Source organism: Schistocerca cancellata, chromosome 9, assembly GCF_023864275.1.
Source record: "Schistocerca cancellata isolate TAMUIC-IGC-003103 chromosome 9, iqSchCanc2.1, whole genome shotgun sequence".
NCBI lineage: Eukaryota > Metazoa > Arthropoda > Insecta > Orthoptera > Acrididae > Schistocerca > Schistocerca cancellata.
Window position 1 is genome coordinate 255,016,885 of NC_064634.1, and position 27,875 is coordinate 255,044,759.

Consider the following 27,875-nt stretch of genomic DNA (forward strand, 5'->3'; position numbering starts at 1 on the left):
TAAAGTATATTTGGGCTAAGTTCCAAGTCCACTATTAGCTTAACTTAATTATAACTTAACAAAATGCTGTAATAACATATAGACACAAAATGTAAGTTTCTGGAATCGGCGTACTAAGTCTTCGGCTTCCATAATTCAGTGGCTAATTTTATATTTGTTTCATTCTTGATGTGTGCGAATCCTGTGTACATTTTGTGTCAGCGGGAAATACAGAAGTTTTGTTGTTGTTATCGTTCTTCCAGGTTCGTCGTACGACTGCAGAACACAATGAGCCCCATCGCAATGACGCAGTTCTTCTTCAGCGTCATCGTCGCTTGCATGGCGCTGTTCCAGGCCACATATGTAAGATTTTTGCACCAAACTTGGCAATCTCAAAATGTTTTTTCCAGCAACAGTACTTCAAAAATTTTGAAGATCAACACTACAGCTTAGTAAGAGATTGTTGAAAATGAACAACGTCTTAAACCTGACAATGAAGAAAAGGAACTCTCCACATGGTGATCAATCGTTAACGCAGCGTGCAGCCGCCCGGAGAGGCCGCGGTGAGGATGGCGGAACGTCCGCAATAAATGTCGGTATATATAATATACTTTGTTGCGTAAGTTATTTCTAAAATACATAACATAAACCCTTCAAAAGAAGAGAATATTATGAAAGTATCTTGAGGGGAGACGGAAAGCAGACAGGCTCAAAAATCTATTTTTAGATATTTACGTATATGGAAAGCTCGCTCTTCCCCGCATAAAAACGTTTCTGTTTCATATAAATACCACAGATTTCTCGCGAACTGTGTTTTTTTTCCTGATGCTCTGTGCGATTTGGCATTCAAATTTCATGCTTGCTTCTATGCGTCATTCAGAGAAAATTGCACCGATTTCGATATTTCTTGTTCCCCGTTTGCTACCTCTATTGTTTTATTGTGTCAAGGCTCCCTACACTGTATCTACTATCGACACTCTTAATTCTGATCGTGTTTGTTGTTGTTTTCGAGTACTGTTGTACGTACTTTACTACAGTGAGTAAGCACTGATTTATATTTTCTCCGATTTCAGACATTTTTATCAAAGTGGCACAAACAAAGAAAATTTAGCCTGAAGCAAAATTCAGAGGAAAGAAATATGTAAAGCTAAATGACGTTAGTGGGTCAAAGGAACTAAGAATCCTGAATGTAAAGAAGATAAGCACCTCAAGAAAGAAAGTGCAATATCTTCGAGGTTTTATCACACAGTTAGCTTGTGGAGATGAATACTCATTTGGAAATACTGTATTGAACTATAGCATGCTCTGTGATTTTATGTTAAAAAATACTGTATGCGGTATATGTAGTGGTAGGATGTCTTTTGGAATCAATGTCTTCGCAAAGGCATTGTGTTCAAAATCGATCAAACAGCTCTGAGCACTTTGGGACTTAACATCTGAGGTCATCAGTCCCCTAGCATTAGAACTACTTAAACGTATGTAACCTAAGGACATCACACACATCCATGTCCGAGGCTGGATTCGTACCTGCGACCGTAGCAGCAGCGCGGTTCCAGACTGAAGCGGCTAGAACCGCTCGGCCACAACGGCCGGTGAATTGTGTCAAAACTGACATTGAATCGTACAAAGCATGGAGCAGTTGCTACAACAATGGTGTCACAAATGGAAAATAATAATTTGTTTGAGAATAACGGAAGGCTAGCTTATGATCTCAGATCATTGGTAAACGGACGGAGGCAGACAAACTGTTTTGTCGAATACTTGACATTCCAAATCCGCGTGCAAAATTTATGACTTATAATGAATTTATTGGAACTGCTGTTGCTGAAGTCTACAAACTTACAATGAAGGAAGCAGATGAAGGATCAGTCAATGAAAGCAGTGACTGTGAATGTGCTGAAACGTTTGTGCGTCTTCAGATGGCAGTTAGCAGAAACGTGGCCACACTTGACTAAATGGTATTGTGACTGCTACAATATTTGATACCAGCAAGTTAATTAACGTACAGATTCTAAGCAAATATTTCACTTGCCTCACTGAAACGGAAATGGAGCATGACGACAACTGTCAGAAGAATCATGCTGGTCCTAGTGGTGGCATGGAGGTAGCAGGAGTTCTCAGGATCTTCAATCGTTCAGCGGCAAATAGAGATGTTAGATACAAATAGTGTTTAAAAGATAGTGACAGCATGGCTTACGACCAGATATGTACACAAGAACACTATGGTTGTAGTGTCAAGTCTCCAAATTAGAATGCATTTGGAATTTGTGGAAGAGAATGTGGTCCAGGTTGAGAAGCTTACTGAAAGAAAAATCAAATATACTACTGGAAGATGGCAAAGAGATAAGTTGTAAAGGTCGCCTGACAAACTCTGAGATAGATAGATTACTTAATTATTGTAGCATACCCATAGCAACAAATGTTGGGAATTCAGAAAATGTGATGCTGTATGGGCTATGTTTTTCTATAAGCTTTCCCCAAAAGAAAATTCTCAGCGTTTTATTTGCCCAAATGATCCTGACACTTGATGCAAGTGTAGGAGGAGCACAACATATGACCGCAGACATTCTTTATCTGCTGCAACAATGAATGAAATGTAACTTATATTCAGATATTTTAGTAAAAATACTTTGTCGAAGAAATGTCTTCATGGGAAAACACAACAAACGAATGTGTAAATTGTTTCACTTGGAAACGGTTACCAAAAACTGTGTCTGGTTAGTTTACATCCTTTAAATTTGCTGTTTATGATGCAATTTTATGTTTCAGTGATCGTGTAACAAGGAAAATAAATATTTTGGAAGCATTGGGCATTCAGACTAGTGATATTATAGCAAACCTCATGGTGCAAATAGATGAAGAGGTAATCTGCACAGCAAAAGTTGCCGATTTAAAAAGCAGAGAGAAAAAACGAGGAACCAAGAAGAGAAAAGATCAATACGATTCAGATGATACTCAATACAGTGCAGGAAAATATTAATATAAATAATTTTCATAGTACAGTATTAAACTTTAAAATGCTTTTTCCCGAAATCAATTTTATGGGTTTCAGATACCATTATTTTTTTAACTGAAAGGGTTAGAAATATAAAATATCATCATTTTGTACTCAGAATGGTGATAAGTTATTACAAGTAAATCAAGAACCAACAATCGAACAGAAACTGTTTAATCGAACAAAAACGGTTTTATTTTCACTATTGTATACAAAAATGTCAAATATTATTACCGACAGATTTTAAAAAATCCCTGGAGTCCATAAGAACTGTTTAGTTCATTTCACTTGTTAATTTAGGCATATTTTTTATACACAGTCAATAAAAATTGCTCTGTCCTAACACTCGTAGTTGTTTTGAAAGGTGTTTCTATTCAGCGGGTGAAATAGTATTGGCAGAATGGGAATAGAAATTGCCTCCCACCTGCCCTTGAGCAAGAAAAAGCTGAAAGTGTCTCCCTTGATTGGTCAAGCATTTCTGACAAGTGCTTAGATGATTGAATATTACAATCTGCAGTTCTCTCAGAAAAATGTTAGGAATTTGTGTCGACTGGTTGTTTTAAGTTAATCTAAAGCGCGTGGATCGGTTTACACACTTTCTCTTTCAATGCCTTCCAGGGATAAAAATCTCAGGGGGTTGAATTAGTGGAAATGTTTGTGGTAACTCTTCCCTGAAAGGTGAAACGAATTTCCTGTAATAATAAGTTGACTACACTGCTCTCGCAGAGTCTTACTTGAGGGTCGCGAGGTTACGTTCTTTCTCAGTTAATTGGCCAAAAAAAAAAAGCCTTATGATGTTTTCCAAATACCTCTCACTGTTAATTGTATTACGCCATAGAATAATAATGGTTAGAAGTTAGAATAACTTTATTAAAACTCACGTTGCTGCAGGCAAATTCCGGTCACGTCTGAGACATGGGCGTAAGCAGAGAGCGAGCCAGCATGTCACAAGTGGGTCAGGCCGTCGACATATTATGAGAGTGTCTACCAGGCGAGGATACGTATTCAGCAGGAAGGAGAATATGACAGAAAACCGAAGCAAGAGAAGCATTTCCGTCAGCTCATAAGACAAGTTGCTAGAAACTCTACTTGTTTTACAAGAGCACATATCGAGGAACCGACAACGGAATAAGGAGGACACATGCGGTCATTAAAAACTGTGCATTGCCTCGGTGGGGTCGACGGCATTCACTATAAGAGTAGTCAGTTCCATGATTACCATACTGCGGTGAATCAATGTCCTAGATGCAACAGCAGTTTCTATGAATTAGCCAAAGAGGCACTCAAAATTATGACCTTCAGCGGACGTACTTGATGCAACTCTCCGCCTACCATCTACTGATGGCGAAACTGACTATCTTCTAATAACACCACTCTGGAGAGAGCTGCTACCATGTAAATTCAACGCGTAAGCTAGAAACAGTGCCTCTTCAGGTCCATGTTCCTGCTGAACACTCAGGTGCCTCTGGATGTCGAAACCTACCTGGTGTAGAGTGAACCGACCACACGACTGCCCACTCCAGGTCCATCACGGATGGGTTGTCAAGTGTCATCGCAGAATTCGGTGTGGGACCGAGGACACTCCAGCAGCTAGCCCGAGACCACGTCACCCTGAGCAACGGCCGCGCCTACTCGCTGGCAATCCGCCATGGCGACAGGGTTGCTGACATGTTACCCTGGGCGTATAACTGCTGAACTGATTCGGCGGTCGGCAGATAGCATCGAACACAAAGAGGAATGAGCAACATTCGATGCCATGTGGAAGAACTATGACTTGCAAACATTGTGAATAACTGATTAAACTACAATAATGTTTTACTAGAGTCGATGACCTTTCACAAGTTGCCAACAGCTACCCTGACTTCATGCAGACCTGTTTCCACTCAGCCCTCTGTAGTTGTTTCCTGGAAGAAGATTCTCTAACCGCTGATGTCACATCACATTCACATTTTTTTTGCTCTTGCAAGGATACGTCATGTGTTAGGTTATGCTTTTCAGAACTCCAGTAACTGTTATCTTGGTAATTTACATATTCGGTTTGGTGGAACCATTATTAGTCCGAAAAGAATGTTCGGTGACGGTCAGTTTCTCTGCCATGCACCTTTTTCAGAATCCATGCATACAACAGCGTCCTCTTTGCGGGTCACCCGGTTTAAGTCTTGCACTGTAGTTATTTCATAGAGTTGTAGCTTCAATAGCTCCGTAGCTGAACAGAGCCGTAGGAAATTCCAATTAGATGAGAATGACGTCGAACTCAATTCCAGGAAGGTTTCCCCGTGTTATCCAAAGTCTCTTCTTTGAGTACTGTACTAGGTTGCCTTTGTTTGCTGCAGGAACACTTTCTGTTCCAAGTTTATATACCAATTGATGATTTTTACTACAATTAGGAAATTGAATATCAGAAAATTCCTCTTTAAATAATCTGCTTCCTGCACACGCTGATTCTGTAAGCATGCATGAACCATACCTGAGTACTCTTTGGCGAATGAAATATTTGTATTTCCTCATTTCACTTGGAACATTTTCATTCAATACACTGTGTGGCATTGCTTAACAAACACTTGCTATCTGTGCTAGAATTCTACATAGAGGCCTCGCAGTGCCGCAGAATGCTGGTAGGAGAAATAAAAAAAGGCCAACGGGCGGTTGCGCTAAGCACTGATCACCCTGTATTTGTTTAGACGTCCAGTCGGGTAGTATGCTCATTATAGAATTATTTCCTGTCACTAAAACGAGTCCTTACATATCAGTCTGAACTAGAAAGCAACATAGCAAAGAAATGCAAAACCGAAAACGTTCTTCTCGAAGTAATGTCATGTAAATATTCGATCATAAATCCAATTTTAAGGAAGTCAATTTTCCGTTTCCACTATAAAGTCATAGTTAAGTTCTTTTTTAATTTTTTTTCATTTCGTTGCATTCATTTTTGTAGTGAGAGGTCTAGGAAATAGAAAATGTAGCATTGGTTTATGAGATGTGGACATTTATTTCAGTTTTGAGTGATCTCTGGTATGCTTATTTCTTGCTTGTAGTTTTATTTGGAAATTAAATCTTGTGAAGTAAGTTAACTCTCCACAAGCAGTTGGTGCTGCTAGTATCTGACGACACGTTGTAAGGTAATTGCGTGAGTTCTGCTTCGTTGTGCCCTGACTGAAATCCCAGTTACCTAAAGCGTTCCGAACAAGTTCGAACGTACGGTTCTAAAGCCGAATTAACAACGTCACAACTTTGTGTTTCTTTTTATCGATACGTGCAGTGTTAATTTTCGTACTGCACTTTATTACTCATTTCTGATCGAATGAAGTATTTACGCAGTGCCACGTAAGTTTATTGTTTAGACGGCTGGACTTCAGTGTGTGATCCTCAAGTGATTAGCGCAGGCCCGTCGTTCATGTCGTACGGTGGCATCAGACACCCTTATATTAATCCCTTTTCTTACCAACAGTATCGCGTATTGGCAATTGGTCATGAGATGTGTTCTGCCCACAATATATAAGCGCGGGTGGAACAGAGTGAAGGGCGTGACTAAATAAAGCAATTTCCTCTTTAATTGAATAGTAGTCCCAATAAATTTTTTCAGTTACATCCGTTTTACAAGTTTTCGATTTGTTGGTTGGGTTTTTTGGGGAAGGAGACCAGACAGCGAGGTCATCGGTCTCATGGGATTAGGCAGAGAAGGGGAAGGAAGTCGACCGTGCCCTTTCAAAGGAACCATCCCGCCATTTGCCTGGAGTGATTTAGGGAAATCACGGAAAACCTAAATCAGGACGGCCGGACGCGGGATTGAACCGTCGTCCTCCCGAATGCGAGTCCAGTGTCTAACCATTGCGCCACCTCGCTCGGTACAAGTTTTCGAGTATTAGATGGGTCGTATTAGACAACTTTCAGACTTTCGAAAAATTGTATATAATTTCCTGGTGCTTCCTGTCGGAAGATTCAAGTGGCGTCCTGCAGATATTTTCGCTGGTGGCTCAGAAGCCGGATGCGACAGCCGAGTTGGCGCCTAAAAGCGAGTCAAATATGAGGCACTCCAGCAAGAGGGTCAGTCATAAGCTCATGTCTGCGGGATCGTTTTTCACCTAAGTTGTTAAGCCATTCTTGGTCGTCCATCTTGTTTCCATCTGCAGTCTGGTTTCTCCATCTGCTGCGATCGTCGGCGAATTGCTCCCACTAGCTACTGTCAACATTAAATGCGCACATATCACACTTGACGCAATCCCTAAAGCGTAGTGAAGATCTTCCACGAGGTCTCTTTGCTCCTGCTATTTCACAGAGTAATGTGCGCGGGGGGCATACGGGAGTGGTCCATACGATGCAGATGTCCTAACAACCGCAGGCGACGTTGCTAGAGAGTGGCAGTTTTAAGAACGATATCATTTGTTACATAATCCTTCCATGATATTCCCAAGATGCTCTGTAAGCACCGCAGGTGAAAGGCATGGAGCTTTAGTCCGTGTTTGGCGTACGACGTCCAAATCTCAGCTACATATAGGAAGTACTCAGCACACATGATTGATACATAAGTATATTTGTCGGCAATGATGTTTGGTGTCCCACGGTCATGTGCGGAACTTCCCGAAAGTGCTGGCGGCCTTTCCTGTTCGTGCATTTATCTCGTCAGCCAGGGAGAGATCTTCTGTCATCATTGAACCAAGATAGCATAATTTATCGACTACCTTCAACAAGGAGCCGTCCAGTTTGATGACAGGCGGATCTGTGTATCCTTGTGGCATGACAACCGTATTCGTTACGTTTATAGACATGCAGAAGAGCTTGCATGCAGCAGAGAATTTATCCACAAGCTCTTGCAGTTCGTCTTGAGTATGCGCCACAAATGCAGCATCGTTAGCAAATAAAAGGCTGTTTACAAGCAAGTCTTCTTGGAAGCGCTTGGATCTGAGTAAAGAAATATTGTAGAGCTTCCCATCAGCTCTGGCATACAGATGAATGCCCAGGTTAGTTGCACCAAAAGTAGCTTCGAGGAGTGCTGAGAAAAAAATACAGAAAAGAGTGGGAGCCAATACGCAGTCTTGACGAACCCCTCTTTTCACAGCAAACGGGTCAGATGTGATTCCGTCGAAGACCACTACACCTTCTATATCTTCGTGAAAAACCATGGTCATCTTTAAGAGCTTTGGAGGGCACTCTATCTTCAAAAGTACTGCATATAGTCCTTCTCTGCTGACTGTGTCGACAGCCTTGTTTAGGTCAATAAAGACAATGAACAGAGGAGCTTTCTGCTAGCGGACTTTTTCAGAATTTGCTGGAGTGTGAAGATCATATCAATTGTAGATCGTTGGGGACGAAACCCATATTGTTCCTCATGGTATATGCGCTCAGCAAGCTTCTGAAGCGTGCCCAACACCTCATGGGCAAATGTTTTTCCAGGTATACTCAGAAGTGAGATTCCACGATGACGATTGCAATCGCCGCGATCACTTTTACCTATGTATAAAGCAACAATATTGGCACTGCGCATGTCTTGCGGCTCGGTACTCTCAGCCCTCCATTTCAGTAAGAGGTTGAAAAGCGGTGGAAAAACTGGTTTAAGATATCTGTGGACATGTTGCCTTGGCCATGGCACTTCTCACATTTAAGCTGTGCAATTGCTCTTTGAAGCTCCTCCATAGTAGGCGTGACACCCAAGTCACGGTAAGGTATCTTCTGAGGAATTTCATGCATTGCGTTTGGACTAATGTTGATGGGACGTTAGCAGAGGCTAGAGTAATGTTCTACCCAACGGTGAAATTCACGATTTAGATCTGTGATGACTTTTGCTTGAGTGGTACGCTCTTCTTTGGAATCGGACCAATGGCCCGTTTTGATGCCCGAGTACGCGCCACCAATGTTGCTAGCATTGAAACACTCCTGTATGCCAGTGCAAAGTTTCTCCCAATAGGAGTTGATGCAGTTGCGGACTGTGCGTAGAACAGCTGCCTTTGCTTTGCTTAACTCCCTGCCTGTAGAATTGCATTGGTTTTTATGCCAGATGACGGTGGCCTGATGCGTAGCCTCAAGGAGAGGTTTCAGGACATCTGCGTTTTCCGTAAACCAATACTGGGATTTTACTTCCAGATTACCGAACACATTTCCAGCTGTAACGGTAAGAAGCGATTTTATCTTCTGCCAACCTTTAGAAATAGAAGCGGCTGGGTCCCATGAATCCACCTCTTTTCGTATCTCGTCACTAAATTCTTGTACTGCAGCAGTGTTTCTTGTTTGGTAAAGATTAATTTTTCTTTTGCAAGGTATTCTGGCAGAGGGAATCTTTTTAGTCACGAAGCGCAGTTTGGTCGTTACCAGTGCATGATCCGTGTCACAGTCTGCTCTAAGAAAAGAACGTGTGTGAAGAAAGCAACGCAGATCTTTCCTTTTAGTTAGAATAAGTTCCAACTGGTGCCAATGTTTTGTGCGGGGTGCATCCAGAAAACCTTGTGGTTTAGTTTGCCTTTAAAGTATGTATTGGTGACACACAACTGATACTCTGCACGGAATTCAAACAACCGTAGATCATTTTCGTTCATCCTGCCCACTCCGTGTTTGCCTAGGCTGTCAAGCCAAGTGGCAAAATCACTAAAAATACGAGCGTTGAAATCACCAAGGATGCATAGACGGACCCCGCAGTGCACTCCTTGTACCACATCGCTGAGTTGTTCGTAACACTGATCCTTGACATCTGCAGCTGAGGTAAATGTTGGTGCATATACAGATATCAGCTTAAGTGGTCCACTATTCGCTGTGAAACGCAGAGTCATAATGTGTTCTAAGAACCCAATCGGATTTTCGGTACAACACAGCAAGTCATTACGGACAGCAAAACCGATTCCGTGCTGTCTGGCGCTAGAAATATCTTCAGTCTTCCAGAAAAAAGTGTAGTTTTTTTCCCGTATTGAGCCTTCATCAGGTGGTCTGGTTTCCTGCAGTGCTGTTATAGCGATGTTGTTTCCGACTAGACCTAAGTCGATAGCAGCCCTTTTGCGTAGCTCTTGTGAGCTTCCACAGGTGTCCGGAAAGCCTTGCAGCGTAATGCGGATGTTCCATGTACTGATGCGTAATGACACATCTTTACTTTTTATTTTACTTTTTATTTTTGTAGCCGCGGGTGTCGATATTATGGTGACGATTTCTACCAGTGTTAGTGTTCCATACACCCTATGGAACAATAGGCTCTAGGACGGGCCAGTACCTAACTGACTGACTGCCGGAGTGGCCGAGCGGTTAAAGGCGCTACAGTCTAGAACCGCACGACCTCAACGGTCGCAGGTTCGAATCCTGCCTCGGGCATGGATGTGTGTGATGTCCTTAGGTTAGTTAGGTTTAAGTAATTTTAAGTTCTAGGGGACTTATGACCACAGCAGTTGAGTCCCATAGTGCTCAGAGCCATTTGAACCAACCTGACTGGGGGCTGTCCAGCTTAAAGGGGGCTGTGGCTGGCCAGTGGACCTACGACGGGCCCTCCCATTGTCAATAGCGACTCCTGCCACCCGCTCCTAGGCCCTCTAGAGCGAGCTTATGACCGGTAACTGCAACTATACTTGTTGTTTTCACATGGATGGAGTGTCCTCTCCATGGATGCTACTGCGCTTGGGACGCAGATTTAGGTGATGGCGAGCTTGTCCACTACTCGTGCCACTCTCTCGGCCTTAGCTAACTGGGTCCACAGGAGCGAAAATACGCGACGTGTGGAGTAAGGTTGTCTGCAGCCAATTGCCGCTCATATCCGGTTGGACCGTACTTGCGCTGTAACGGAAGTGCCGATTCCGGGTTTCAATTCAGTGTTGTCCCTCTCCTATACGGGTGGCATGCCATTGCTAACGAACTTCGTATTTCCGAAGGCAAGACATGAGAAACAGGATAGGATAAAATGAAAGAAATAGTGTTGTGAGACACACTTCGTCTGGCTCCTGTACAGAGGCCCGTCCTACTTGGGAGGCCTTGCCGGTAGCTACGCTACCGCTGGCATGGCCCTCGGCTTCCCTGGAGCACGTAAACCCTCTCGCCCGCACGGACAGTGCTACTCTAAGGCGGCGTTTCCTGACAGGAGAAAAAAAAATTGTAAAGTATCTAGAAAGAGTAGATATTGTATCAGAGCATACAGATTTCGAATAAGTCACGGACCAGAGATTAAGTAACCGTATTGAACAAATCCCCCCCACACTCACTAGCGTCTAAAAGTGTTAAAATAACCCAGAAATTCAACCAGAATCATGTAATGTTTATGTATCGCAAGAAACCAGAATTGATGGATGGGGTCATGAGTACACTCACATGCGTGTTTCTATCTGAACTGCAGCATTTTGGCTGAGTTTAAATATGTGTTATATCTACTTCATGCCTTAGCATGTAAACAGCTTAACGAATATTTGAGGTATTTTGCTTAGATGTAACTCTTGACAGTAGCTCTTGTTTGACATAGTGTATGTCTCTCTAGCTATATACACTCCTGGAAATTGAAATAAGAACACCGTGAATTCATTGTCCCAGGAAGGGGAAACTTTATTGACACATTCCTGGGGTCAGATACATCACATGATCACACTGACAGAACCACAGGCACATAGACACAGGCAACAGAGCATGCACAATGTCGGCACTAGTACAGTGTATATCCACCTTTCGCAGCAATGCAGGCTGCTATTCTCCCATGGAGACGATCGTAGAGATGCTGGATGTAGTCCTGTGGAACGGCTTACCATGCGCATTTCCACCTGGCGCCTCAGTTGGACCAGCGTTCGTGCTGGACGTGCAGACCGCGTGAGACGACGCTTCATCCAGTCCCAAACATGCTCAATGGGGGACAGATCCGGAGATCTTGCTGGCCAGGGTAGTTGACTTACACCTTCTAGAGCACGTTGGGTGGCACGGGATACATGCGGACGTGCATTGTCCTGTTGGAACAGCAAGTTCCCTTGCCGGTCTAGGAATGGTAGAACGATGGGTTCGATGACGGTTTGGATGTACCGTGCACTATTCAGTGTCCCCTCGACGATCACCAGTGGTGTACGGCCAGTGTAGGAGATCGCTCGCCACACCATGATGCCGGGTGTTGGCCCTGTGTGCCTCGGTCGTATGCAGTCCTGATTGTGGCGCTCACCTGCACGGCGCCAAACACGCATACGACCATCATTGGCACCAAGGCAGAAGCGACTCTCATCGCTGAAGACGACACGTCTCCATTCGTCCCTCCATTCACGCCTGTCGCGACACCACTGGAGGCGGGCTGCACGATGTTGGGGCGTGAGCGGAAGACGGCCTAACGGTGTGCGGGACCGTAGCCCAGCTTCATGGAGACGGTTGCGAATGGTCCTCGCCGATACCCCACGAGCAACAGTGTCCCTAATTTGCTGGGAAGTGGCGGTGCGGTCCCCTACGGCACTGCGTAGGATCCTACGGTCTTGGTGTGCATCCGTGCGTCGCTGCGGTTCGGTCCCAGGTCGACGGGCACGTGCACCTTCCGCCGACCACTGGCGACAACATCGATGTACTGTGGAGACCTCACGCCCCACGTGTTGAGCAATTCGGCGGTACGTCCACCCGGCCTGCCGCATGCCCACTATACGCCCTCGCTCAAAGTCCGTCAACTGCACATACGGTTCACGTCCACGCTGTCGCGGCATGCTACCAGTGTTAAAGACTGCGATGGAGCTCCGTATGCCACGGCAAACTGGCTGACACTGACGGCGGCGGTGCACAAATGCTGCGCAGCTAGCGCCATTCGACGGCCAACACCGCGGTTCCTGGTGTGTCCGCTGTGCCGTGCGTGTGATCATTGCTTGTACAGCCCTCTCGCAGTGTCCGGAGCAAGTATGGTGGGTCTGATACACCGGTGTCAATGTGTTCTTTTTTCCATTTCCAGGAGTGTAATTGTACCACTATTTTAACCTTTATTAATTACTGTAGTGATGTCTTTAATATACTCGCTATAACTTTGACAACTTCAGTCGTACAGGCAGTTCTTAGTGTCGGCGGTCTCGTCTCAACGATAGAAACGAAGATGTCTGTTCAGAATTTTCGTAGTCCTAACGAATCATGCATAATTTGATTTTTTTCTGTATACAATGGTCAGATCCTTACAAGCTCTAGTCACCAACAATCGACGTTCACAGAGGAATTTTCCGCAGACCGTGCGTACAGTTGTCCGCAGCCTGTTCCTAGCACGCCGTGTGTTCCACACAAACACAAGATTCTGACTCGTGTACCAGTCTACATTTACACAAAGCTCCACCTTTAACCCCCACGTGCAGTTTTCCGGCTGTCCAGCCCTGTGCTCTGTCTCTGCACCACAAGCTCCTGGGCCGGTGCTGTGACAGCCTGCTCAGGCTTTCATTTACTTGCCATCTATACTCACGGCGCCACAAGAAGCCGTTTCAGTGTACAGAAGGATCACATAAGTCCATCGCTGTCTCCATGAGAAACTGGAGATGATGATGTTGCAACTAGAACTGTTGTGTTCGGCTCAATTTATAGCTGAAGAAATGTTCCCCACTTCCCACAATACAGAAGGTTGTCCAGGCTCTTGTTGAAATTCGGAGAAGACGTCAGTCCTTGAATCAGTATAGTCAGATATTTTATACAAAGCGGTATAGCGGTTCCAGACTGTAACGCCTAGAACCACTCGGCCACTCCAGCCGGTTATCTATTAGTGGATATTAATATGTGGTGTGTCCACACATAGCCTTTATGCCCACTTGAACTTTGCTGTGGCTTCAATGAGGTGTATAAATTCGCAAGGAGAAAATGCAGCCCATTCTTCCTCAAGAGCCGAAGTCACATTAGGTAGTGATGTCGAACGGTGGCGTCCGGAAGAAGACGAAGTTGTAACGCGTACCAAGGTGTTCTATTGGGTTAATGTCACGAGTTTTGGCAGACCAGACAGTTTCAGAAACGTTGCTTTGATATACCATTGCCTCGCAGATATTGCATTATGACAGAATGCATTGTCATGCTGATACAAACTATGATAGTCTCCGAACTATTCCTGTGTTGCATAAAGAACAGTATGCAGTAAACTGTCACCATATTATTCCGAAGTTTGCATTTTCTTAAGCGCAGTAAGATGATCACGGCTTAAGTACAAAAATCGTCCTTACGCCGTAGCAATGCCTTCTCTGTACTTCAATGTTGGCACTGTACGTGACTGGACGTAACGTTGTGACTTCGTAGGCTTTCCCGGCGTAATACGTCTTGAAACGGGTTTGCTGACAGATCCTAAAATCAACTCGATTCGATATTTCGGCGATCCAACTGGTCGCCATCTTCAGGAGGATGTTGCTTCTGCTGATTAGTCGCGCTGAAAACTGACACCAGGTTGCAAATCGACGTCCTGTGTAGGCCATCGTACCGTACACGGCGCATGCGCCACCCGTCATGGTTGCTACCCTTCAAGACTGGGCAGGTGGCGCTGCCCTTAGTAGAACACTGGCGACAACGATATATCGCACTCAGGGACAATTCTCGAACACTCGAACTGGCCGCACCGAAGTACGTCCTGTTTTGATGCGGGACAGTACTGGACTCCACGTCCTGCCAAGAGAAAAATCATTGTCTCCATTAATTACATTATCTGCGGAACTAAATTCAATTGCCACTTTATAGACACCGTTCCAACCCCCCCTTCCCTCTCTCTCTCTCTCTCTCTCTCTCTCTCTCTCTCTCTCTCTCTCCCCCTCTCTCTCTCTCTCTCTCTCTCTCTCTCTCACACACACACACACACACAGGCGCAGCAACAGCTATAAACATAGCAGAAATGAATGCGTTAGTTTCCAGCATATACACTGGTGTCCACAATTAACACAAAAAACTACTATTTGACAGTCCGGTGTCTAATTATTGACACAATCATACAACATGTCAAAAGATATCGTTACGATCGTGTTCTGCGCGGAAGATGGCATTCCGACCAACGGATAACTAAGCCAGCAATGACGTCAGGGCACCTGCCAAGTGGGCTAGATTTTACAAGGTAGTCCCACATTCACAGTCGCTGTGTCCACAGTTGCAGACGGTGCACTACGGTACAGAGAAGACGCCTACAGACCCTCTGCTGTGGAGGGCCAAGAAAGTCGTAAACTGATGTGGCCCAGTGGCTTAATGTGAATCGTTCTATAGTTTCTCGGATGAGGCGGCATTCTATAGAGACCTAAACTGTATCCTGGGGACCAGTACAGGGCCAATCACTTGTGACATCAGAAAGAGTGGACCGTTATTTGCTCTAAGGTCATGACGGTAGCGCCTTAGTAATGCACAGCAACTGGCATCTGCCATCACAGCATTCCGTGGACGTGTTGTATCGAGGCAAACGATGTACAGAAGGTTTGAGCAGAGTGGCCTTTATAGTTGGAGACCTGCTGTCTGTTTACCTGTGGCGTGTCTCCACAGAAGAGATCATCTAGAGTGGATCCGTCAACATGCCAAATGATTCAAATGGCTCTGAGCACTATGGGACTCAACTGCTGTGGTCATAAGTCCCCTAGAACTTAGAACTACTTAAACCTAACTAACCTAAGGACATCACACACATCCATGCCCGAGGCAGGATTCGAACCTGCGACCGTAGCGGTCGTGCAGTTCCAGACTGTAGCGCCGTTAACCGCGCGGCCAGTCCGGCCGGCCTCAACATGCCACCTCGACGGTAAAACGGTGGGCCACTGCTCTTTTCAATGATGTGTCGCGATTTGGTCTGGAGAGTGATTTTCGGCGGATTCAGGTCTGGAGGCCACGTGAAACATGATTTCGGGACCCAAACATTATGGAAAGAGACCGATCTCTATTAGGATCCCGATGGTGAGGCCAGGGTTTGTGTTGAACACTCGAACACCTCTTCATGAAATTGTGCAGATGAAGAAGATTTAACTGCTGTCAGGTACCGTGAATCTCGTATGCGGTTGTTGCGAGGTACTGTGGGCCCAGACGTCGTATTGATTGGAACTCATAGGCATGGGCGGTTTATGTTTTTTTGGAAAAGGAAGATATTGCTCGCTCTCCCGTTTTGAATCCCATAGGGCATTTCCGGGATTTACTAGGGAGACGGGCAGCATCCGCCAACCACTTTCTAAGACTTCTGAACAGCTCTGCAGCAAATTGGGCATTATTGCCTCAACACGCGGTTGATGACATCATCCACAGCATGTCCCGTTGTCATAACTGTATTGGCCCCATACTGAGCACATCAACCAGTTGTCAGGATGTGTGTACAAATCTTTAAGTTGAAAAAGAAAAACGAAGAACAGTTTTGTCTACCGTTATGCATGTAGCAGGTGATTATGTTCTGTATTCCTTACATTCTTTGTACTTTACTATCACTTGTTTATACCTTTTTGTGACAAAATAAATGGAGACTTGTAAAATTTCTGTTTATTGCTTTAATTATGCACACCAGTGTACCTCGTTAGCTTGGCAGCGTGTACGTAAATAACCCAAAGAGGCTGAGACACATAGTGAACTCAAAGTAGTTATGTCCTGAAATCACATTTTTCGATAAAATATCTATAATTAGTGTCAGAAGACTTCTAGTGCATCGTAAAAATAAGGGTAAACAAAATGTAAAGTGTGGAGAAAAAGTTAGTAACATAATTACATGCTTATGTTTCGTAAACAGAGCTGTAGTGCGGCCTCCAGCATGTGACCAGATGAAAGGAAACGCAGATGCCAACTATAAACGCGAAGAACTGTAAGTAATCACTTACGTACACGAAAAACGAGACGTGAACTGTTTTATTATCTAAACATAATACATATCAAAACAAAACCGTGTCATTCTGTATCCCACTGATGATGTCTTAAAGTGAAAAAACGTGAAACCCGTCTGGGAAAAATAAAATACAGAGCAGCAAGAAAAGGCATATTTTACTTACAAAACATATATAACCCCAAAAGTTTAGGCCTATATCGCATGTATCTAAGTAGTAAGAAATATGAAATGTATTGTTAAATACCATTCAGAAAGTTTAATTACACTTATATGGTGAGAATATTCACTGCTGAAACCTGTGGCTGCCTTGTTATAACGAGATTAACTATCAAGAAAACCTGTACAGAATTCTCAATGTTTATGTCCCACAGTATTTCAGCCTACTTCAGGACTGTTGGGATTTCAGATAATACAATTTTTATGAACAAATACAATAGGAACGCGAAATATTCACTTGCGTAACAATAAAAACAAAATATATTAGAATTTAACTATGAAGGTAACATATCTTTACGTATCACTTCGCTACCATATTTAATTCAATAGTGCACCAGTTGGTTGTTGCCACGCACTTATCAGTAACAGGAAATTTTAATTAGCCAGCATGTTATCGTTGTTTTCAGAGCAAGGACTACACTGCTGTATTCAGATGTGTCACTTTCATGCCCAATCCTTGCGGCCAGGTTTTACTCTACTGCTGGGCGGCTCACAACGTAACCGAACAAGTGAGCACAATACGGTACTACGTTAATACTGCATGTTGGGTTTCTGTGTCTCTATACCAAACACAAATTTCTGTGCAGCTCAACACTGGATCTCAGTTTCTATGTAATTATTTTACTTATTGCATGTGTTGGTGAAGTACTGTTATGTCTGTGAAATGTTCCGCGTTACTTTTTCCAATGGTTTGTTTTCTGTATGAAGTGTATTACGTGTCAAGTTGTGTGTTACAATCTTGTGAGTAGTGGTATCGGAAGTTTTTGAACTGCTACAGATGCTGTTTTGGCGCAGGGGAACCTATAGTCTGGATTTAACCTAAAAGAAACCTACTTCTCCTAATCGTGACAACAGGTATTTGACCGCAGCCGGCCGGAGTGGCCGTGCGGTTCTAGGCGCCACAGTCTGGAACCGAGCGACCGCTACGGTCGCAGGTTCGAATCCTGCCTCGGGCACGGATGTGTGTGATGTCCTTAGGTTAGCTAGGTTTACTTAGTCCTAGGCGACTCATGACCGTAGAAGTTAAGTCGCATAGTGCTCAGAGCCATTTGAACCATTTTGGCCGCATGTGGCCGGAGATCCATCCCTTATCCTTTCACGAATCAGTTGTTTCTTTTAACTTATTCCATTTTCATAACTGGCAGCTTTCCTGTAGCGACGACGTATTCACGTCGTCGTTTTTTCTGATGTCATGGATTGTACACGTCATGACTGGTGGACTTCTGAAGGGAAAAACATTTGCTGAAAGACTAACTGCGGGAGGAATCAGCAATTGTAGTCCTTACTCAAGCAGTTTCACCCATGTAATGGAAGAATGAAACTGTTAACACACATGAAGAAATTTTTTGAAGTTATTGGTTCAATCGTCACAAATTTTAATGAATACTTTCGTAGGCTATTCGGAGATAATTATGCATAAGATAAAAGGGAAAGAAAACCCCGTGCTCTGGCCCGGAAGAACACGTGATAGTAGACTGCGCGCTGTGTTATCCTCAGTCAGTCATCACTGGATGCAGTATGGAAGGGCACGGTGTCAGCACATCTCACTCCCGGCCGTTGTCGGCGTTCTGACCTTAGAGCAGCTACCTTTCACTCTAGTAGCTCCTCAGCTGGCATCACGAGGCTAAGCACACCGTCCCACCAAAAAAAGATCCCTAGCGGTACCAGGAATCGAACTCGGATACCTAGGAATCGAACTCGGGTCCCTTACCTGAGGATCTGTTATGTTGACAACTAGGCTAAGGAGGCGGACATCTTCGACTTCTTCCAGCAGGGTCAACATTCCATTGATACCCGCCTCCTTCCCGTGACCTTGCTGAAGTCAAAGTGAGGCGCACCAACCACTCCACTTGTCGCTGTCCACAACTACTTCTAGTGGGAGCAGATAACCAGGACATCAGACGCTGCGGAATATCATTTAGTTCATAATGAAAACCGATTAAGCTGGTTTTTTGTCTACTATGTACCCTTTATCGTGATGTGGCAGTACTGGTCACAGCCCAAGTATTTGTGCAAGAAAATAGAAGACGTTTAGGAATTGTTGAAACCTGTCTGTGGTGGTAAATTTTTAGTTGCACAGGAAAAATATGACGAACTGTGGGCATAAGCCAGGATTGCTGATGAAACTTAACTGAATCACCATTGAGAAGGGTTTTGTATGCAGTAACTCCAATGATTTTGTTAAAATGTTGATCAAATTCGTTTTGATGAAAAAAAAATGGGTGTGGCCAGTCAAAAGTGGATATGTTTATGTTATCCTATTTTAATGACTGTTCTGGTAAAGTGTTTTGATGAACAGGTGTTTCTCACGACAAGAAGCTCCGTGTGGCATATTACGCATCCATAACAACAAATTGAATATCGAATGAAGATTGTCTAAAAACTAAGCCGGGATATCTAACAGTCTGAGTTCGATACAGATACTGACTCTTAGGGTGAAGCATGCATTTGATGCTATAGCTGATCTCGAAATAGCAATCCTTGAACACTGCTCTAGAGACTTGTACACAGGTGTGCCTGCCTTAAGGACGAAACTAACTTCCGTGAAGTGTGTCACTGCCAGGTAACGTAGCTCAATGAAACTTGGACCACGCGTGGAGCGAACTGCTGCAATATAGTAGAGATAGTAACTGAAAGAAATACGCAATGAGACGAACACAAATTATATTTTTATTCAAGAACAACAATGAATCTGAAGTCACCGCTACTTACTGTAGATGGTCCGCTGGACATTAAAATGCAGGACATGGTTCTTAATAGGATATGTGATGAGTACGGACGACAGTGGATTCTCTACAACGTGCTCCTATGCTGGCCTAAGCGTTAACAAGTAGATTTTGTGGCAGGGTCTTCCATTGCCCTATTAGTTCGGTTGTCAACTACTGGGTGATGGCTGGTGCACGTGGGCACACTGCAACATGTAATCTCAACGCATGCCACATGTGATCAGGGGACGGACCAGCCATACCATTCGCCGAATGTCCTCTCGTTCCAAGTCCTCTTCCACCTGCACAGTTCGATGTGGTGGCACACGATCATCTACAAACCTGAATTAAGTGCCGAATGCACCCCTGAAAAGACTCACATGATGAAGAAGCACAGTGTCGTGATAACGCTGATGAGTGTAACGTGTTCGAAGGTTTGCAGCTCGGCACACCCATGCAACATTATGTCTCATCACACCATAACAAATGGATCGCCAAACCGATCGATCATGCTGGGTGTCTCTCAAATCGCAATACATGAGAACACGCAATGCACCCTGGAGCTATGCTGAACATGGTCGATTAGGTGGTCACGGTGTTACGGTGTGTGAAGGCATAATGCTGCATGGGTGTACTGATATCCAAATCTTTGAACATGGTTCACTCACCGATCAATAGCCAATAGCCAGTGGGCTTTATGGTGCCATCCGCTGGTGTCGAATCCTGATAGAAGCAGCTGCCCACCCTGGAAGTTGCCTGCTTCAGCTAATGATACCATAGCATATGTTTTTAAGTGACCTAACATAACTGACGCACAGAAATGAAGGAACTCTTAGAAGGCTTGCCGTCTGAAACAGCAACGAAGTACGAGTACAGTTTAGAAAAAGTTTCTTGAACTCTATCAGATACTGTTTTCGGTCAGGTCTTGATATGGCTCTTACAGACTTTCTTGTTTGTAATCGTTACTGAAAATAAACAATTTTTTCGTTCAAAATTCGGTAAACTTACGGGATATTTTTTCTGTTTGACCTTCCTTGAAACAAACATAAAATTGTAATAAAATTAATGTAACCATAAATGTGGAAAAAACACTCTTGGTGTGTATTTCTGAGCGACAAATTCGTCATGGAGAGCAGAGTTGGGTAAAACCGGCTACGCGGGTCAAATCGTCTTTCTCCAGATATTCCTGCTTCGTGCCCACAATGTTAGGAAGTACAAGCAGTCGGCATCTCGGGGAGTTGTAGATAATCGTCATTGGCAGATACTTGTTCACTATTTTCATGGTTTTTTTGAAATTTCCTCCGATGTTGGCGTTTCGTGGAGCAGTGCTTTGTAGAGATACTTTACTTGATATGAAATAGGTGAATAATTAATTCAATTACTCCATAAAATTTCAAGCGTGCAGCCGTATAAATTCAGTTGTTCTTTTAATATTTCGGCTGAATACCATCCAGCCATCTTCAGAGTGACCCGAGGTGACTAACGCTCCAGCACTTGCTCCGTCCTTTCAAACTCGAGGACCGAACGACTGCGTATGCAGCCAAATATTTACAAGGGGCCAGAGACGTTGATAGGCTGCAAAGAGGTGTAGCATATGCATTTAAATTAAATCTATGACTGCGCAATCGATGTACACGGTGATATCGATGTGTCACGGAAAGTTGCTCCGTCGCGACATCTTTGCGATTTAATTACAGAAGCTGAAGCCGGTGTACGATGATGTCGAAATTTTAGCCTCGACTTCATCTTTCTGGGGCTCAGTAATGTAAGAAGCAACTGAAATTCGGTTGGAGATGAATTTAATTAACAGAGATATCGGCCCCAGCTTGGAAAAAACATGTAATCCGGCAATTTCTGTAATTACATCACAAAGACGTCGCGACGGTGCAGTTCTCCGCGACACATCGATATCACCGTGTGGATTGACTGCCCAGCCATAGATTTAATTTCCATGCATATGTTGTATTTCTTTGCCGCCTATCAACGTCTCTGGGGCCTTGTGTATCTCTGGCCACGTACGCAGCGGTTTGCTCCCCGAATTTAAAAGGACGGACCAAAGGTGCTGGAGCGTTAGTCACCTCGGCTGTCTCTGAAGATGGCTGGACGGCATTCAGGCGAAATATTGGAAGAAGAAGCTGAATTTTTTGGCTGGACTCCCGAAATTTTATGTAACAGTAATTACGTTCCGAAAACATGAAGATGTATAACAATTCGATTACTGTTTTTCAGTGTGTTTCGATGTTTGTATTATGAATATAATGTGAAAGCTAACTTTCCAAAGCCATTTTTTTTCAGTTTCGTAGTGTGGGACAAAAATGAGTGCACAGGTGAAGAAAACCAACTCGACCTGGTATTGGTCCACACTTCATAGAGAAACAGAGTACCACAAGACAAAGCACCGCAAGAGGAAGTATCAGTAGCTGGTGCATTTCATTATGATGTCACTCAAGGCAATGTACTCCAAAGCAAAGTTTGTTAATATTCACAACAGAAAATTTTCAGGAATCATAAGATGCTCCGCGGACGTCGGAAGTGACCAAATAAGCATGCATATTTTGTAATACACTGTATTCAGACTCATCACTGAATGGGGGAATGATCTGTGTCTACCCTGTTGTGGCTGTACTCATGAAAAATGTTATAATGTCGAGGAAGGAGACAACTTACTCGAGTGTTATTTCCGTTCTTAATAACGTGGCTTTCAATTGTATTATTATCGAAAACTTTGCTCTATTAGAATATTATTAAAATTTGAGGTTTCTTTTGAAAACTAATTTTGGTACTTAAATAGATTTGTGGTTTCCCTTAGTAGTATTTTAAAGGATTTCTATGCAAATTCATATATTTTTGCAGACGAGTAGACCTTTTCTCTTGTTTCCAGGTTTTTCCATTCATTTAAATGGGTGCCTCTTTTTACTCTTCAAGTGGGATAAAGCTTGACATTTTGCACCTTACAAGGTTGTTGTAATTTATGCTGATAGACTATCCCCTTTTCTTACTTGAAATGACTATTCAGCTTGTGTGTGAGGATTTGTTACTTGTGGTAATTATGTGTATTGGCCGACTGTAGTTGGTGAACGACAGTATACCTATTCTAAATACACGAAACTTTCTGTAGATATGAGTTAGGGCATGATTGTTAAATCGGATTGTGCACATGTATGGAATGTGGTCGATACTGAAATATGAAGAGAAAGAGCAACAAGATCGCTGTTGAGACTCCAATTCGATTACATCGTCTGCTCATTTTATTAACCACGAGGTCAATTTTCAGGTGGTACGGATTCTGTAGGAAGTTGGAAGCTGTGGCCGAGCTTGCAGCATAGTTAACGTCATTTAACATTTCCGCTACGAGAGCTGTCCATCTTCACTGTTTGCGTCCGCATTGTATAATGTGAACTCCCTCGACCATAAATTAGTCTCTGTTTAAGGGTTCTGTTGAAGCAATTATAGCTTCTGTGGAGTATTACATACTGGTTTAGAAAGTAAAGCTAATATTCGTAATAACATTCAACATACTAACATATAATTAACTGGGATGGCTTATATTTAGTTGAAGCCGCACTAGTACCATGTTGTTGAATACATAAGAGATCTGACTAACATTACTTTGCAAACTTATAGGTAAATGAAAGTAATTTATATGAATTAAAAGTTGAGGTACCTGCTTTTGTCCTACTTTCAACTATTCGAGATTTTGGAACTTGCAACATGTGAGTGCTGTTAAGTTCTAGAGAAGCTAGTTGAACACACACCATCCCAGAGTTTAAGCTCAACATTTATAAAATATCGCCCAACTCCTCACAACTAGCAATATGTTTTAGAACGAATTTTTGTATCCTAGTACACAAAGCAACCACTACAATAGGCCCCTGCAGGGAGGCATGGATATCTGTAACAGTTATCACAAAACAGATTTGAATAAATCCGAAACAGGTAATGCTATGATTGAAGTAACATTTGTAACCCATGTTTGTGGTTGGTTGCTGTTTCAAATTTCAAATTTTATAATTGTGCACCATAACACAACCACGGTACTCATGAGGTCTGCTTTCTACAACATAACTTGAAGTAGACCATTTTAGTTCACCACGCCAAGGACTTGACCTGACAGCAAAACAGTGGACAGCCCAGTGGCTGACACGCTTACGATGCAACACGCCACTGTTTTTAGCTTACACACCCATCGGGAGAGTGACTATGTTAGCAGCTTGCACCATAGGGGATCACTCTCTCTTTCCGCCGGACAGAAACAAAAAGATTGTGCAATAGGTTGGTTAAGAAAACCTCTAAAATATGTCACTACACATAACTACATTAAAGGGTCGAGAAGCAATAACTGACGCAATAGTTATCCTTAACTCTTGCATGGTTTACTATCCTAGCTTGGTAAACAATGGGAATTATTAATGCAGTTCATTGTTTTAATTTATATGGTTTTTGTGTGAGTCACTTCTAATTTGTGCAAGCTTTTAAATATTGACATTGATGGATTTCTCCACCGTACCTGGTTAGTGATTTAGGCTTCGAAATAAGGTATTATTATTAGTGCTATAAAAATATTACAACTAAATTCTAAATTCCCTACTCTTGTGCAGTACACATGATTCCACAAAACAACCTTTTACTTTAGTCACTCAAGCCATAAGAGACGCAAATGTGTGTCATGGGTAAGCAATGAATAGTTGTCACTCATCCTGAGTGATCCCACAAACCGATTATTAGCTAATGATTTATGTATCATTTATGAGAAGTCTGATTTTGACCTTATCAATGGTTCATCATTCATTATCATTGTAATACTTCACAAGCTTATCAGAAATGCTTTAATATTATCTGATGCAGTATTTTCGCAACGCTATATAATTTACGTAAAAGAATAAAAGGAGTTTTCTAGAGATGCAATTATTCCTGTCAGTACAGTATTATTTACATATTATGCCTAGAAAAAATATGGAACTGATACATTGCATGTACCTAGAAATAGATACATATATGGTTGTCATCTGTATATAATTAATACACTGTAATTAAACTGATGAAGTTAAGGGAGAGGAGAGAGACATTTCATATCTATTTACACAGTGCCTACAATTTCTGAATATATCCTCTTATTTGACTTAAAATTAACGAACTCCATTTATACTTCACTCGTGCCTATAGCGATTAAACGATTACATAAGAAATGTGAAAATGCATATTTACGTAAATTAGCGAACTGAGTTTATAATGGAAATGATGAAAGAAAAATAAAGGATGTTAATGAAGAGTAGCCATATGAAAATTTCAAGAAAATATGGAAAGGCGTAAAATGGACATGAGAATAAAAGTGAGACACTGAAGAATGACTCAATACTAACGATTTGTTAACAGTAGTCACTGAAATCGTTAATTAAAGTAGTGTGCACTGTAAATATTAGAAAAGTGTTAAGCAGGATGCAATTGAATTAAAGCTGTAGAATTTAATGCTAACAAAATGCGAATTGTCTGAAAGGAAAGTGAGTGTACAGCAGAATGGACGAAAAGTGCCATCAGATTAGTGGAAGAAATGTTAATTGAGGACTTTAAAAAGTGAATATAACACTGTGGATACAACAGCTAGAAGAGAGAGACAGGTATCTACAATATTCAAGTAGGTGGTACGTGACATATAAATGTGGAAGAAAAATGCAGTTCTTTGCTGCAGGGCAGAATCAGACTAAAAGGGAGAAAAGGATGAAATAGAAGGGCTTTCACCTTTACATAACAACAAGCTTAAACTGCCCGGCAAAAATCACAACACTAAAGTTTTAACTTCTATATGGCACAATAATTTCACTTTTTTCGATGAGTAATATCTGAATTACTCATAACGAACTGTTGGATTTTACCTCGTTTAACGACTTATCCTCCGACAGTATGAAGTGAAACTATTCGGTTTCTCAGTAAATATTACTAATCATAACGTCACAATAAAGGACGTGAGGACGAATTTTTAAGAGATTTGTTGTAGGTCACAACATGATTAATATCACTGCCGATATTTTTGGTTACATAGTGAATAAAATAATTGTACAGATGGATGCTCTCGTGGCGACATCCATTAATAAAATATTCTCGACGCAGCAACGGTGACACAATTAAGATCATCAACCCACAGAGAAGCAAAAAGGGAATTCAGTGCCTTTCACTACTACAGCACGGAGAAAAATGGAAAAAATGCGGAACGTACCGTGATCAATATGACAGCGATAAAATGCGACGCGGATGCCGTCTCAGCACTTAAGGAGCGACTAAACTTTGATCCTTCAGCATGAAGTATACCATTCGCTGACATATAAAGTAGTACTGAGCAAGCACTGTGTAAGTTTGCCAGTGATAATGCAGAAGAAATTCTTCCAGTAACGAGCAGCGTTCTTTTAAACTCCGAGTCTTCAGCACCAAGCATGACTGGAGTTCAACGCGATGGCCTCCATGCTCTCCGCAATGATGCTCTCACCGTCGTCTTGCCAGCTTACAAGAGCAATGCTGCCATCATGATGGAACCAGCCGACTATGGTGCGAAAATCCGATGGACGCTGAAGGAAGATACGACCAAAAACTACCTCGGGACTCAGCAACAAGAATAGTGAGAAAGACTTCGGAGCTTCTCAAACGTCGTCGCTGGAAGAGAGTGTTACTAAAAGTATTTACATCAAGCATCCGCACCACCCACATTGTAATGTCTGGCAAAGGTACATAACAAGGACACATCTTTAAGGCCTACAGTGAGCACCATCGCGCCGTAGACCAATGGGCTTGCAAACACTAGGCCAGCAATCTCTTGACGCACGTCGGACGTTGTGCGTATCTTATAAGGAATACGGACGACTTCATCGATTGAATTAACGCCTACGCCTTGGTGAAGAGAATATTATGGTGTTTTGATGTGGTTTCCATCTTCACATGTGTGTTTGTTACAGAGTCTCTAGGACTGCCGTAACGTCTCTTTGCGGACGGCATCGTGGGTTTATTTATAGATGCCCGAAGCCATCGTGTTTTTTAACATGGTGGATAATACTGCAGCCAGACGGACGGCGTCGCGATAGGGAGTCAACTAGTTTCATTTGCAGCCAACCTCTTCGTAGAACATTTCGATTACATAGTCTTGAACACAGCTCCCGCGAAGCCTAGTTCTTATCGCTACGTCGACGATACCTTAGTTGTTTTTATCGCTACGTCAACGATACCTACGTCATATACCTTCATGGACATGAAGAACTGGAAGAGTTCCTGGAACACGTCAACATCCAAGACCACATAGAGTTCACGATGGAAGTAGAAGGACGGTTCCTTAGCGTTGCTGGACGTCTTTGTCACCCGTAAACCCAATATATGTGTCGGGTACGGCTTTTTCCGCAAGCCTACCCAAACGGATCGGGATCTGCACCTCACCAGCAATCACCACCCACGACATAAACGATGTTTTCTGAGGGCCTTGGTATACTGAGCTGAAACCGTTCTCAGACGCCGAAAACTTACCCAAGGAACTGAGCCATATACGTAAAGTTTTGAAGGAAAATTGTTACTACAACAGACAAATTTCGTCATCAGTTTCGTCTAAGCCGTGAAAGCAGAAGACCTCCGGAGAAGACCCGAAGAAGATTGCGTTTTTACCATTTTGTGGCCAAATGACAGGGAAGTATAGCCAACTCCTAAGCAGAATAAAATTTCCACAGTCTTCAGGATCCCAGAAAGATCTGGCAACTAATGAAAACTATGAAGGACAGTGTAGGCCTCAGAATATTTGGAATATGGAAAATACCTTATAGGAGAGGGCAGTTTTATGTCAGTCAGACTGTCAGCACTATTGAACAAAGCCGTATAGAATATGAATGGTGTTTTCACAAAGACTATCCCGAAAAATCAACTGTAGCGCAACACGCACTGGGAAACGGACACCCAACTGCATTCACTATAGCCCTATTACTAAACGGACCAACGGCTTCTGGAACAGCGTAATGAATGAAGCAATAGAGATCAAAATATTGGGCAACACTCTCAATAAAGAATATGGATTGCAGCTGAGTACGGCCTGTGATCCAGTGATGAGGGAGCGCAACCAAAACTTGCCGTACGTAGTGCGGGACAGGACACCAGTGAAGTCACTGGCGGTGGTGGCTACCAGAGTAGCGTAGTACGCACGACAGTCAACCACCTGAAAATGACAGAGCAGATCTCTGGCGAAAGCACGTGGGCAGTTAACTACCTGACACGTCTTGAAACCCGAGAATATTTTGTTAAGAAAATTGTAAACTGATAGACACTACCC

General features: G+C 43.0%; 1 protein-coding gene across 1 annotated transcript in view; it reads left to right on the top strand.

The window, feature by feature from the left end:
- Nucleotides 1-27,875, top strand: part of LOC126101328 (odorant receptor 43a-like) — a 61,809-nt gene that overhangs the window by 18,222 nt on the left and 15,712 nt on the right. Inside the window, 2 exon segments of the mRNA XM_049912000.1 lie at nucleotides 243-342; nucleotides 17,288-17,389. Of these exon segments, the coding sequence (XP_049767957.1) occupies nucleotides 243-342; nucleotides 17,288-17,389 (202 nt within the window).